We start from the raw sequence: 15,090 nt of genomic DNA, 5'->3' as shown, positions 1-15,090 counted from the left end.
ATTAATAAATTAATAAAAAGGTGTGAAACAAAACTTGGAAAAATTAATAAATAAGAATCTAATAATATTAAACTTATTTTCAAAATTAAAACGTGGAGCAGTTAGAGGAGTTACAAAGATGGCTAATCCAAGCTTTCTATTAAAAATTGTCCAATGTTAATTTTACATCTTCGAGGCTAAAATATGAGTTGTTTTGGAGCCATGTAAGTGATGATGTGAGTAAGTGATGAGTGAGATCTATGTATGCAAATTTTTTAAATTGGTCAAGAAACACTCTTATTTTGCCTTTGAAGAAGATGAAAGGTGTAAATAATAAGTTGAGGGACACTAGCTAAGCCTATATAGGCCCACAAAAAATTGTGGACATTAAGAATATCTTCTTATAAAAACAAGATGATTCAAAACTTTTAAGTCTAAGTGTATATAGAAAATATAGGTGGTATATACAGGGTGTCTGGAAAAAGGAGACCAATCCACCAGCCACATATACGGTAGACCAAAATAATGAGACTTTCGTTATGCCATTTTTTAATTGGGCGCTCGGTATTCATTATACAGGGCGTCAAAATGAGAAATATAGAATCGTTTTTTTTTTAATAAGTCGAGTGTTGAAGTTTTTTTTTATAAGTGAGTCATAGGATAATAAATTAAAATTTGGTGTGAGGGGTTTCTTAGAAACGAGAAATTGAAATCCGTTCACGGATTTGCTATACCTCGCAGAGGGCGCCACCTGCGGTATATTGCATATGTTAAAAATGCAAAAACTTTTTTGTACCCCTGTATAATAAACTTCTAGTAAAAAATTCAAATTATCCAATCTTTACTTGTAAAAAAAGTATTCTTTGTAAATGTCGGCCTGAGAATCTGTTTATTAGATATCTTAATTTTAAAATCTAGATACATTTTAACAAGTTGACAAAATAAACGTAAATAATTTTTTTTAAAATTACTTATTATAATAAAAATCATAGAATAATTACCCTAAATTATTTGTCTATGTGACCTCCATTGGTTTGTATACACATACGAGCCCTCTTTATTAATGAAAATCTAAGGCTTTGAAAAATATTTGGTTTCAACATGAAATACTCTCCAGCTGCAATGTTTCTTTCCGTTAAATGATCCTCGTTTAAAATCGGAGCCATAGCCACAAAGTCTTCATACATCCCCAAACTGAAAAATCCAAAGGTATAAGGTCGGGCGAACGGGGTGGCCACGGAACAAGAGCATCTCGACCCCTACCAATCCAGCGATTAGAAAATACTTGATGTAAATAGTTCCTAACATTTATAGCAAAATGAGCCGGAGCACCATCGAGGTGAAACCAAAGATTTTGTCTTAAATTTAGAGCAAATCGGGCAGCATTTCTTGTAGAAACAAAAGAAATTAATCCCCAGTCAAATTACCTGGTAAAATGACAGGTCCTAAAAGAAAGTTATCCAGAACACCTGCCCACTTGATGATGTGTCTCAACTATGGCCCTAGGATTCTCTTCAGCCAATATGTGTGCGTTATGGATATTTGTCATGCCGTTTCTCGTGAATGTGGCCTCGTCAGTAAACAGAATCGCCCTTATAAAATCCACATTTCTATTATTCATTTCACAAAACCATGTACAAAAAGCAAGTCTTGCCTCGGGATCGTCGGGTATATCGGTAGATGAAATGGATAAAGTTGTTGGACTCCGTAAAATATTATGCGTCTCGGTTTTCTTAATTCTCACCCGTTCAGCCAAAACCCTAGTACTAATGTTTAGTGATTCTTCGTCAAGTCTTAAAATTTCTTACTCTTGCCCTAATTGCACCGCAGGAGGTCCGCCGCAATTTCCCTTCTGTCTTTCGATGAAACTTTCAGTCTCCCTTAGGCAGTTAATCAAATTTAAAAAATATTTTCTTTTGGGATGAAATCGATTTGGGAATGTCTGGGTATTTACCGTTTACGATAATATCTAAAACTTGCCAAACATCAAAAACATATCCGCCATTTCGGAAAAGGGTACATTTCTTGGTCTATGAGCCATTATGGTTTTATAAGTTGTAAGAAAACACACCAAATACAAATATGTAATTGAAAAACGTAGATTTATTTTAGAAGTAATTGAGAAGCTTGTAAAGAGCGTCAAAAGCGTTTAAATTTGTTACCTTGACAATACGTAAAAAGTTATTGGATCCCGAGGTCAGCCAATTTGTTTAGAAAGAAGTATCTAGATTTTAAAATTAAGATATCTAATAAACGGATTCTCAGGCCGACATTTACTAAGAATACTTTTTTTACAAGAAAAGATTGGATAATTAGAATTTTTTACTAGAACTTTATTATACAGGGAAACAAAAAAGTTTTGGTATTTTTAACACATGCAATATACCGCAGGTGGCGCCCTCTGCAAGGTATAGCAAATCCGTGAACGGATTTTTTAAATTTCTCGTTCCAAAAAAACCCCCTCATACCAAATTTTAATTTAATATCTTATGAAACACTCGACTTATTTAAAAAAAACGATTCTATATTTCTTATTTTGACGCCCTGTATATTGAATACCGAGCGCCCAATTAAAAAATGGCATAACGAAAGTCGCATTATTTTGGTCCACCCTATTTATGGCCGGCGGATTGGCCTCCTTTTTCCGGACTTTTTTTTATATATATTTTTAATGTTTTAGTTGAAGAACATACCAAAACTCTAAATACATTAATGAGTCATAATGCTCCAATGATTAAGAAAAGGCAAATTATGAGGCTCTCATTTGGTGATTATAGAAAAAAAATGATTGAAGATGAAAAAAAGGCAAAAAGTAAGTGTGTTATAGTGGCTTAATACTAACTTATCTGACATCGAAATTATACTTTTGCTTTTAGGAATTAATATAAAGGTTTCTGCTGCTAAGCCAAGTAAAAAATCCATGTTCCTAAAAAAAGCTTTTGCTAGTGGCAACACATCTAATTTTCAATTTAACTTTCCTGTTCCTGAAGAAGCAATTGATGAAAAACAACAAAGTAATGATCCTAATAGCACAATAGTTCAAAATGCAAATTCCCAGACAAACAATGCAGGAGCAGTATTTAGCAAATCAGATAATAGTTTTAGGTTTAATTTTCTAACTGATAATAGTGAGAATCCCACTGAAAATTAGCATCTAAAGTAATAAATAAATATTTGTTTTTCTAAAAGAACTTTATTTCATACAATTATTTAATTTCTAAAAGCATGACAAAGATACATACTTATACCAAAGTTTACAGAATATAATATTTAATGTTCTGTAAACTTTGCTAATACTAATAAAATTATACACATTAAAGTCTGAAACTCAATAATACATATTTTTCTTAAGGAGGTAAATTGTATCTTACACTCTCATTATGGATTGCCCTAATCAGATCATGATTAATAGAAAAAATGAATCTTAAGCATGCTATTTCTACAACAGCATTATCATAAAGGCGTACTTTGCTTCCAGCTGAAATAGGTTTGCCATCCACAAAGATTGGTCTTTTCCCTTCTGATGATAAGTAAAACTCCCCTGTATTTCTCAACCTAAGGATACAATTAAATCATTTATATTTCATGAATACCTTATAAGTTAAATCTTAACTAAGCTGATTTACCTTAATGTAGCTTGCCTCCTGGAAATTTTATGAGCAGGTCCCTCCAATGATAAGTCAATATCCACACTCTGGCCCTTACCAGATCTCCCTATAGTTATTTCTCTTGACCTCATCAGATACCGCACCATTCTACCCCTTAAAACTGCTAAAGTTTGACTATCCAGTTCTCCTGGACACATAGCAGTCACACTGTCAACTAAAACGTTCCATCTGCCAATTTCGTTCTCCAAATGGCGGATCTCTCGAATGTTTCTTCTATGCTGAAGCCTAGAATTACACTATATTTATATGAAAGCAATAAATGGAAACAAAAATTTCTACTTCAGCTCTTTATCCAATGTATCATCTTGTGAATCAGTTAATTCAGAATCATTTATGAGCTCCTCAGCATCATTGAAACTCATAATAGGTCTTCCAGAAGAGGGAATTGGACTAACTGTCTGATCAGGCAACAAGTGATACATTCTCAAGCTTTGCCAATGCCTAAATAGTGAATTTGCTGTTCTGCCATTATAAAACACATCCGAATGTTTTGACAACATTTCCGCAAAAGTCTCAAGGGTGGGATTAACACTCTAAGATAATAAAAGTTTAGTAGAACATGATATGGAAATAATTATATTAGACTCACAGATTTCACAGTGCTGAGAACGTTTTCCTCTTCTTGGCTCCACAATGCTTTATCCTGAACGGCCGCAACCATATCCGGATGTAAATTTCTCATTGCCGAAACGGCAACTCTCGAAACGGCTTGATCATACAGCAAAGCGTACCAGCGAGACTGTAACTCTTGCAAAGTGAATTTACAAGAGAATTTTGTTCCCAAGTGTACTGTTTTTAAGTCGTTTGTTTGCTGAACACCTATTATGAGGGCTAAGTCATCTATTGGTTTCCAGCGCCCCAAATCTTTAGTGGTTAAGTGGCTTTTTGGGGCGCTTTTCTTTTTTCCCTTTGAAGTACTCGGAGTTGACTTGGAGATGCTTTTTCTTTTTGGTTCTGGTATATGTGGGGTTATAGTAGGTGCTTGAGGTACTGGTGCAGATGGCGAATTTACCGGCATATAATCTGTTTGATAGTTTTGGGTTGATGTGCGTGCACGACCACTCTAGAAATAAGAGTACTGATTGATCTAGACAGTATAATAAATGAAGTAAATTGGTGTCAAGTGTAACATTATAAGGTAGAATATTATTTTGTTACCTTATGTAAATATTGATATTTAAACATTTTTTAATATATACTAATTTAAAGCAACCTTATGAAAACTTCACGAAATTCGAGTAAACAGAGATAATCAAACTTGAGAATTGCTTAGGCGAATAGGATTGACTTTAATAAGTTCCCAAATGCGGCCAAAGTTAGATTTACCAATATTGACCTCCTAATGCATCCGTCGTGCCCCACTGACGGTTACCAGAGGCCAATAGCCTTGGAAATTCTATTAAGCCTCTCTGGTTTGAACGAATTAGTCCCTAGGTACACTGTTGTTGTTACCCAATAATTCGAACCTAGCGCGCGTGATTGCTTGTCACTCCCCGATAACGTGCTCTGCAGTTTCGTCCTCCTCTCAATACCACAAGCATTCTGGGTTGTCCGCAATGCGGATGGTGTGAAAATGCCAATGTCCGGTTAAACGACCCGTCACTAGCCGAATTTTGGGCCTCTTTAAGCGCAGTAGTTGTCTGATAAGAGAGACAGAGAGTCTAACTATGTGTGCCTGTCCCATGCCAGGTGCTTCAGTCCATCTTCGGAAGGTCCACTTGCCAGTGGCAGACCACTTGGCAGATCCTAATCTAGCAACGAAGTCCGCTTCATGAGGGCCTAGCCACTCAGAAAAAAACTGAACCTTGCAGTCCCTTTACCAGTTCCTCCAGGACCTTTATGTACTTCAGTACGAGCTTGGAACTCACCTTTTCGGCCGTAATAGCCGTTATGACAGATCTGATGTCCGAGCAGATTGATACGACTATGATGCGGTTTCTGCATTTTAGGATTTCTTGCCCGCATTTCAACACAGCAAAAACTTCGGCCTGGAAGGCAGTCGCATGATTCTCCAGCGAGTATGGTCTGCTGATATATGAGACCCCACCATAGAGACCTGCACCAGCTCTAATGTTCATTCTGGAGACATCTGTGTCTCAGATGGTGCCCTTATTTAGCAGTGTAAGCCCATTGGAGTGCTGCCACTCTTCTTTGTTCGTGATATGGGTCAGAAATCCTTGTAATCCACAGTCTCAAGTTCCATACATTCACTACCCTTCAGAAAGAGAGCGCACTCCTGTACAGCCTGTGACCAGATTTTTTCATGACCAGTCTTACCAGCCCGGAGTTCACCTGTAGGACATGTAGCCTCATTTCATGGAATTGCATCACCAGGTCCAATGGCGGAAGGCTCCACAGAGTCTCGAGTGCTCTAGTTGGCGCCGTTCGCAATAGATTTCAACTAATGTGTTTTGTCTGTCCTAACTTATGGTGCTGAGATTTTGACATTAATACAAAGCGAAAACGACAACGTTCACTTTTAGGTTGCGATACATCATGTATTTAGAAAAAAATTACAAAAATTTGACGTTAAAAAATATACATGATGTTTTATTTAAAAAATGCTAAGTTTGTGCCTAATCTTAAAAATACTGCTCTAAAAAAATTTTAAAATACGCCACTTACTTTTATGCACAAATTTTTTTCCTATATCTATAAACATTTTCATTTTCGCTCTGTATTTCAGGACAAAAGTTGTTGGAATATTTCTCTTTGTGGCTTTAAAAATACATTATTTACAAAAAAGTAACCCTCAGAGATCACGTCACAAACACTCATAGCTACATAGAAGAAACCGAGTGATTGATGCAGTAGAAAGAATAGCAATCCTAAGGTGGAATTGGGAGAATGCAGAAAAACAGATTGATTGCTAGGCTGGCCAGATTGTGCCATGCATACAGAAGCAGGGAATGACGGCCAACTATATGGTCTGATGATATTAAATGGATCCACACAAATTCAATACAGAAGGCACAAAATAGGAGAATGTACTGCAACATTGATGTTTGCTCAAATTGAAACATTACTAATTGACTAACTTAATAAACATATCTTAATTTACCATAGATCACAATAATTAACAAGGTATACCTTCTCTTTTATTTAGAAACTAGACCTATTAACTTAGCAAGAAATGCACCGTTATAGGTGCTTTATTTATAGCAAGATTGCTCATGGGTTAATATTTTACACAGCAATAATAATACTGACCTGTTTAATGGCACTATAACTACATTTGAAATCAAAATTATGACCTTATAACCAACAAATCTCTTTCAAACTTTTTATATAAACCCTTCATTTAACTTTCTTTTGCCCAACACAGCCAAATTTTTGGTCATTATCCGAACCCTCTTGATTAACCGAACAGTGGCGTCAATTTGCAGGTCTCAACTCGTCGGTTTCTCGGGTGTTTGCTTTGGTCGTTTTGCTCATTAGTTGGATTAGATCAGCGGATGGGTACACGACACGTTAAGCGGCGTGTTACGTACATGTTCTAGACGGTTTTAGTACATACAGTGTTTAATAAAAAGACTATGTTCCTGAGTGTAACACAATTAGGTATATGCACTGCAAATATGTCAAAGAGAAAACACATTTGTTTAAAGTTGAGTGATAAGGTCACAATTTTAAAAAGTATTGACGCTGGTGACAATGTGTCAAATTTAGCTACTAAGTATGGTGTTTGTAAATCTACGATCTGTGATATAAAGAAGAACCGCACAAAACTTTTGGCCTACTTTGCTAGCTTGGATAGTGGCCCTGGAAATCGAAAGAGTCTTAAGTTAAGTGCTAATCCTGACGCAGAGAAGGCGGTTTACACCTGGTTCTTGCAGGAGAGGTCTAGAGGTAAAATATCAATGCATAAATGTTTCTCAAACTTACGATTTTTTTTAAATTAAATTACAGGTACACCAGTGTCTGGGGAAATTATTTGTGAAAAGGCAAAGTATTTTTACCAGCAACTGCATGGTAATAATACGTTTAAAGCTAGCTCAGGGTGGCTCCAAAATTTTAAGCAGAGATTTGGAATTCGACAGCTTTCTATTTCCGGGGAAAAAGTTTCCAGTGACCTCTCTGCAGTAGATCCTTTTAAACTTCATGATAAAATTAAGGAGTTAGGCTTAAATGCCCATCAACTTTATAATGCTGATGAAAGTGGGCTATTTTGGAAAATGTTGCCTCAAAAAACATTGGTTTATAACCAGGAAAATTCAGCTCTAGGCAGAAAACAAAATAAAGAACGGATAACATTTATGCCTTGTTCAAATGCTTCAGGTAGCCACAAGTTAAAATTACTGGTTCTTGGTAAATCAAAGAGGCCACGTTCATTTAAAAGCCATTACATTCCTGTAGTTTACATGGGTCAAAAAAAGCATGGGTAACAAGAGAAATTTTCATTGTTTCGTGCTTTGTCCCCGCCGTACGTCAAAAAATGCATTACTTGGGTTTACCTGAAAAAGTACTGCTACTCCTTGATAATGCACCTGAAAAAAATTACCTTAAAGGATGTCGTAACCTAACTGGCTGAAGCTTGGCAAAATGTCAATCAAAGCTTGTTAAGAAGATCTTGGAAATCGCTCTTACCACCAAATTTGATTGCACAGGAGTGGGATGAAGATCTAATATCTCTTGCTAGTTTAGCGAATCGCTTAAAAATAGGTATTTTTCATCAAGAGCTGGGTGAAATCATAGATCTATCAAAAAAAATTGAAATAAGTTTAGCTGATGAGGAAATACAAAAGTGGGCTGTAGGAAAAGAAGAAACCGTCGAAAAAATGACCGAAGAAGATATATTATAATAAATTTGGATGAGGAAGATCAAGATTCAGAAGAAGAACATGGGCTCATAGCTACCAAGTATATAATGCATAATTAAGCGGTATCCTCTTTTGATAAATGTATAGAGTGGGCAAATAATAATGGAGAAGCTCAACACCATATCCTTCTATTGGAGGAAATGAGAAATAGGGCTAACCAAATGGCAATGAATGCTATAAAGCAAAAAAAAAAATTACTGATTTTTTTAAATAAGTGTTATTTTTTTTTGTATGTTTATAAAAAAATGTAAACTGACATGAAATGTTTTACTTAAAGGTTGTATCTATAAGTCTGTATATATTTTAATAAAGAAATTTGCAACAAAAACATGTTTTTATGTAAAACTTAATTATCCGAACATTTTGCTTATATGAACAGGCACTTGCAATTAATGATTTGGATAATCGAGGTAATACTGTATATATACAGGGTGCCTCCGATTAACTTTTTTTCGGCACTATTGGTATCTTTGTTAATATTTAAGATACAGGGTCAGTTAAATTAGCAAACTAGTAGGATTTTTTCTGTTGGTTAAAATGGTGAAAACAGAAAATAAAATTGAACATCGCGTTTTCGAGAAAATGTGAAAAATGTACTTTTGTTAAATAGAATCCCCTGTATATTATTACATAAATCAAAAGATAATAATTTTCTTAATAAAAAAGTATATTTAAACTAATAGCCTAAACCTAAAAATAACAAAGTTATAGCGATATTAATAATTTTGTCAAATTTAGGCAAGTTGGCTTTGAAATAAATAACATCAAGTAAAACTACTAATTTACAATAAATGAGCAAAAACATCGCCATCTTATTCAATACATTTCTGAGCACACTTAAGCACACAAGACAAAGCTACAAGACGCTTTTAAGATTGATCTTCTATCTATTGATCCAATTATTTGCCTAATATGTGTTTGAAGTTCATCAATGGTTCTGTATTTTTTTTATACACTTCATTTTTAACCCCAAAAATAAAAATCTAGGGTTAGGTCTGGTGACCTAGGTGGCCAACGAATCGGGCCACGTGTCGCAATCCATTTATCGTCAAACAGTCTATTAAGTAATATTCTTACATGATTTAGTTGACGGGGAGGTGCTCCATCCTGTTGAAAATAGATTTGTTGCCGTCTCTCCAAGTTAACATTATCCAAATAATTTTCCAGTGCTCCAGATAATATGAGATCAACATATCTCCTTCCAGTCAAAGTGCCATTATAAAACACAGGTCCTATTACTTGGCTTCCTATTAAGCCGCACCAAACGTTTATACTAAATTGATTTTGAGGATTTCTGGGATCAGTAAGGAAAAGATTTTCTTGGGACCAATAGTGTACATTTTTACGGTTAAACATACCTTTGTTTGAAAAATTAGCTTCGTCGCTCCAAATTATACGGTTTAAAATATTATCATTAGCTTCATATGCATTACGTAACCAGTTGCAAAAAGCAAGTCTTCTTTCGTTATCGTCAGGCGACAATGTTTGTACTGGTTGATACTTATATGGCACAAATTTGTATTTCTTCAAGACCCACCAAATTGTTACTAAGCTCACACCGTAAGCTCTTGCTAAATCTCTAGTTGAGTTTTCCGTATGAGCTTCAAAATATGCCAAAATAGAAATTTCAACATCCTCGCTTACTATAAATTGGTTCCTTCTTCTAGTTCTTTTAAACACGTTTTCGTTACTTCTAAATTTTCTGTAGAGAATTAAAAAGTATCTATGGTTTGGCAAGTTACGAGTCTAGAATCTCTGGCTCTTCTAGCGCTCTGTCACTATTTTTTCGACATACAAGGTAACATTCTAACATATCACATTTTTCAATATGCGTAAAAGGCATTTTACTAATTTAGATTTTACAAAAATCACAAACTTTGCTAACATGTAACTGTCAGTATTTCTTTATTTAATAAAATCTCTAGGGCTACTGTCATTTTATTATTTAAACAATGATTTATTTGTTTTGCTCTCAAAAAGTTCAAGGCCAACTTGCCTAAATTTGACAAAATTATTAATATCGCTATAACTTTGTTATTTTTAGGTTTAGGCTATTAGTGTAAATAAACTTTTTTATTAAGAAAATTATTATCTTTTGATTTATGTAAAAATATACAGGGGATCCTATTTAACAAAAGTACATTTTTCACATTTTCTCGAAAACGCGATGTTCAATTTTTTTTTTGTTTTCACCATTTTAATCAACAGAAAAAATCCTACTAGTTTGCTAATTTAACCGACCCTGTATCTTAAATATTAACAAAGATAGCAATAGTGCCGACTTAATCGGAGGCACCCTGTATATATTGTTTTTACCATTTCACCTAGTATATTTTTCTTATCCCAAAAATTATTATTGCTTATGGCCAAACACCTATTTTGTTACTTGTTCAGTTTGGCTGGTGGGGGAATCCCACAAGTTTAGATAAAATCCCCAAATTCTAACAAGTGGGTGTTGAAGTTGAAGAGGAATCTCCAGAGCCACTAGGGTATTTAAATTCTTTATATTATTGTTTTTGTGTTATATTTGGAGAAATATAGAGAAATTAACTTAATTATAATAAATTAAAATTTGTCACAAAATCTAAAACTTGTTAGCTTACAATTTAAAATGAGTAGACCAATTCATGACTGAGCATGAAAACAAAATCCCACTGCTTTTAAAAGAGTATTCTCAAAAAATGTTCTATATCAAGGTTATTCTTGAGAATATTTTCTGATTTTTGGTTCTTGAGAATTTTCCATTACTAGAAGAAATCCTAGAATTTGACAAATCAAGACATGGAAAAATTGTAATATAAACATAACCATTGAGTGACTAACATCATTTACACATTATAGAAAACTTAACAAATCCTAATCTTTTTAAACTGACAATGAAACTGTGACTGCGCCTCTCTGCCCCATAATTGTACTTACCTTTATATTTGATACTCCTGCCATCCCTCGACTGTACTCTACCAATTCATCATCAAACTTTTTACGTTTTATGGACCTACTAGAGCTACAAAATAGAGAAGGTGTTGTGATTAACCGTCAAACTAAATAATAAAAACGGGATTGTAACCCCGAGCAACCATGTACCTGCGACGTGTAGTTGCCTCAGCGCTCTCAGCTAGCAAGTGGTTAGCCAAATTGTAGTCCTGGCGCACCTGCATCAATTCATGAGATTCCTGCATTCTTTCCATGGTAAGGAAATGATGCTTTCGGTTAAAAATTAGGTGATTAACTAGGTGAAAAAAATCGAAAATTTCATTTTTATCAAAATCGGGATTGTTTTGAAAGAGTGGATGTAAACAAAGAAATCGTCAGTTGTCATACTTGTCAATAAAATCATTTGTCAATCACTTCACGTTTTCTGTGTGTCTGCCGGAGTTGTTTTTTTAATAACATTTTTCAAGCTAGCGTCCGATCGATATCCAGCGACCAAAATCGAGAACGCAGAATATGTTGGTTGCTAGAAACTTATTTATAGTCCGCGCTCGCTTTTATTTAATAAAAATAATGCTCGTATCTCTTGAAATTACCGAGGAATTTTAAAGTTTTTTGTTTAGATATTAAAAATGAACACCTAAATCGAATTACGGTGGTCCAAATTCACTACAGCCATAAAGCATTCAGTGGGAGCTTTCAAATGATGTATCGCATGACCCTCGTTTCTATTTAATTTTATTTTTCAAAATAGCGTCCCAGTGTTTTCTCTTAAAAGTTCATCAACGCAGATATGAACAATTCGGGATGATTATTAATAACGGCCATTTTTGATTTTTTTTAGGAAAAGTAGTACTTACTTAGTAAAGTTAATTAATTAAAGAAAAGTAGGTAAATGATATATTTTGTGTTATTTCGATTTGAAAATCATGTTGTTCTTATTTTTGGGTTACTTGGGCGTTTGCTTCCAATCGGTGCAATTTACCAGCTCATTCAGATGATTCGAGAGAAGCCGACGGATATGTACCCTGTTCCCCAAATCAATAATTTCACAAAAATATCCGGCCTGGCTACAGGCATGAATAGTCAATAGGTTTAGCCACCAACGGCAGCGGGTAGGAAAGGACTAAGGAAAGGGATACGAGGAATTGGAAAGGACAAAGAACTACCGAGTGTTGATAGTGAAGAATGACGCGGAAGTTCGGTTCAAAAATCAGTAAGTAATTTTCCAACTCTGACAGCTGTTAGACATGATGTTATTCGAGTGCTATATTTGTGTTCTGTGAGTGCAACAATATGAAAACGAAAGGTGCGTATTGACTTGCAATCGAACACTACGAACAAACCAAACACTCAAAATCTTTTTTTATTTTTTTTATGGTAAACACAAGCACAAGAGGAAAGTCCTATGTCACTCTTGGAGTGGTGCTTGCGCGAAGATATTTGTGGGCATTTATCTTGAATCGCTGTAGGTTGTATGCGTCGGGAAATATGTGAGGTGGAAGCCCGTTCCACAAAGAAGATGTTCTCCAGATGAATGAGTCCCGATACAGCGACGTCCTTGGGGTAGGCAGGACTCGATGTTGATGAGCCGCAACTGCTAGACGCGTCCTTCTTGCCGGAACAGCCCTGGGTGGAATCAGGCCTGCCAGCTCAGAGGAGCACTTACCGTGATAATAACGGTAGAATAAACAGAGATCAGCCACCTTTCTCCTGTGCTCCAGACTATCCAGACTCTTTGTCACTTCTGGTTTATCGATAAGACGAATAGCTCTCTTCTGTATAGAATCCAGCAGGTTTAAACTATGCTTGGGTGCAGAGCTCCAGACATGCGAGCAATACTCGAGGGAAGGGCGTATTTGAGCCTTATAAAGAGTCAGCAGCTGTTCTGGTGTATACAGTTTTTTCGTTTTGAAAAGCACTCCGAGTTTTTTTGGAAGCCGCCCTGGCGACCTCGGCAACGTGGTCATGCTAAGACACACTGTTGGTGACCTCGACTCCTAGAAGATGTAAAGATGATTTCATTGGCAATGTTTTCCCTGCCATAACCAGCTCCGGGCCACCAAGGTTAGTCTTCATTGTAAATATTGCAGCCTGCATTTTTTTAGCGTTAAAATTGACCAAATTGTTATCGCCCCACTCCAAGATTGTTCTAATATCGTTGTTGGTTGAAGCTACTTGTTGCTGCCTAAGATTCTGAGAACTTGCGGCTGTCGTTGGTTTGGCGGACTTAAATGTGGAAATATATGTGCTATCGTCCGCAAAGCTAAGGATTGGATAGGATTGGATTGACAGTGGTTCCTAGCAAATCGTTGATATATATCAAGAAAAGGATGGGGAATAGAATGCATCCTTGAGGGACTCCAGCGTTAATATTAAATTTGTCGGAGAGGTATCCATCGACGCCTACTTGGATTGTTCGTTGTTCAAGAAAACTTTTGATCCAATTCAATAATGAGTTTTGTATGCCGATTGAGGAGAGCTTGGTTAGTAGTCCTTCATGCCATACTCTGTCAAATGCCTTGGAAATGTCAAGAGCGACTGAGCGGGACTCGCCATGCTTCTCCATGGCCTCCGTCCACAAGTGTGTGACGTAGGCCAGAAGATCGCCGGTGGATATAAGCTTTCGGAATCCGTATTGATGATCGCTGATTAGTCCAGATGATTCCAGATATCTTAACAGTTGTTGGTTGACTGCTTTCTCCATAATCTTCGATATTACTGGAACTAGTGCAATCGGGCGGTAATTGGAGGGCATCGTCTTCTTACCCTTTTTGGGTACAGCTTGCACTCGAGCAGTTTTCCAGCTTGTTGGAAATTGGCCCTGCTTATACGAAATAACGAAAACTTCTGATAAACCTCCGAAAACTTTCTGATAAACCTCCGAAAATGTTTTGTGCGTTTTCGGTTCGGCGCAACGTACTCACTACAAGAATTTGTTAGAGCGCGCGCGGCGCATTTGGTTTGTTTGGAGTGTTTTGTTGCAAGTCAATCAACACAGACGTTAAGACATCGTGAGGCAACCGAGTAAGGTGCTTAAGGTGGAGTGTCATGCATCCGTCGTCCGACGATACGATCATCCGTCGGCGTTATGATTGGTCGTAATACTGTCACACCTTCTTTTATCCGAAAATTTTTAACAATTTGTCCGACGTCGGAGTAAGTTCAATTATATTTAAGTTGTTACGGATCATATAAATTGATAACTTTGAAGTAATTGTTACCTCACTTTATTATTTAGCTTGCTCTGGTTTCATTTATTTTTCAAAATTCTTATTCCTGTATAGGGAGATAAACCCTTTATATTCTTAAAGATGGTTTTTTAATTTTTGTTCGACTTGTTCGTCGTTGGTATTGCTAAGCTTAGATTCTGCTATTTTATAAGAAAATTCGTTGGATATCAATTTCCCAAGGAATCTCTGTAATTATCAGATCTATGCACAACTCGAGCTACAAAGACGCCGCAAAATACAAAATGTGTTGCTATTATTCCTGCTGTCAATAAGGAGAGCACATAAAAAGCAAAGACACTTCGGATACAATAGAGAGTTTAAGTGCAGCAAATCCTACGTTCGTAAGGATGCCGCGCCTGCGCATTTCATTCATTTTCACGTTTCGCTTGAAATTCATTTCGGGCTACGGGTGTACGTTATTCTGCGTTGCTCCACGGGACTAATTTACTGCACGTACGT

General features: G+C 36.0%; 1 protein-coding gene across 1 annotated transcript; it reads right to left on the bottom strand.

Moving 5' to 3' along the window:
* Positions 1-3,152: 3,152 nt before the first annotated feature.
* On the bottom strand, positions 3,153-11,762 carry LOC126738717 (microspherule protein 1). Its single transcript, XM_050444160.1, has 6 exons — positions 11,552-11,762; positions 11,387-11,471; positions 4,237-4,710; positions 3,927-4,180; positions 3,606-3,872; positions 3,153-3,534 (listed from the first exon to the last, which is right to left on the bottom strand). The coding sequence occupies exons 1-6, from the start codon at positions 11,653-11,655 to the stop codon at positions 3,327-3,329; spliced, it is 1,392 nt and encodes a 463-aa protein (XP_050300117.1). The 5' UTR covers positions 11,656-11,762; the 3' UTR covers positions 3,153-3,326.
* Between the last annotated feature and the right edge of the window lie 3,328 nt (positions 11,763-15,090).

The sequence above is a fragment of the Anthonomus grandis genome, chromosome 1 (assembly GCF_022605725.1).
Source record: "Anthonomus grandis grandis chromosome 1, icAntGran1.3, whole genome shotgun sequence".
Lineage (NCBI taxonomy): Eukaryota > Metazoa > Arthropoda > Insecta > Coleoptera > Curculionidae > Anthonomus > Anthonomus grandis.
Note: the sequence above shows the minus strand (reverse complement) of the source record. Positions and strands in the feature narration are given on the sequence as shown.

Bases quoted from the DNA above. Each gene is read 5' to 3' on its own strand.
- LOC126738717 (XM_050444160.1), bottom strand. From the start codon at position 11,655: ATGGAAAGAATGCAGGAATCTCATGAATTGATGCAGGTGCGCCAGGAC. The intron at 4,181-4,236 runs GTGAGTCTAATA...TTATTATCTTAG, and splicing joins TTCTCAGCACTGTGAAATCT to AGTGTTAATCCCACCCTTGA. The intron at 3,873-3,926 runs GTAGAAATTTTT...GTGTAATTCTAG, and splicing joins ACATTGGATAAAGAGCTGAA to GCTTCAGCATAGAAGAAACA.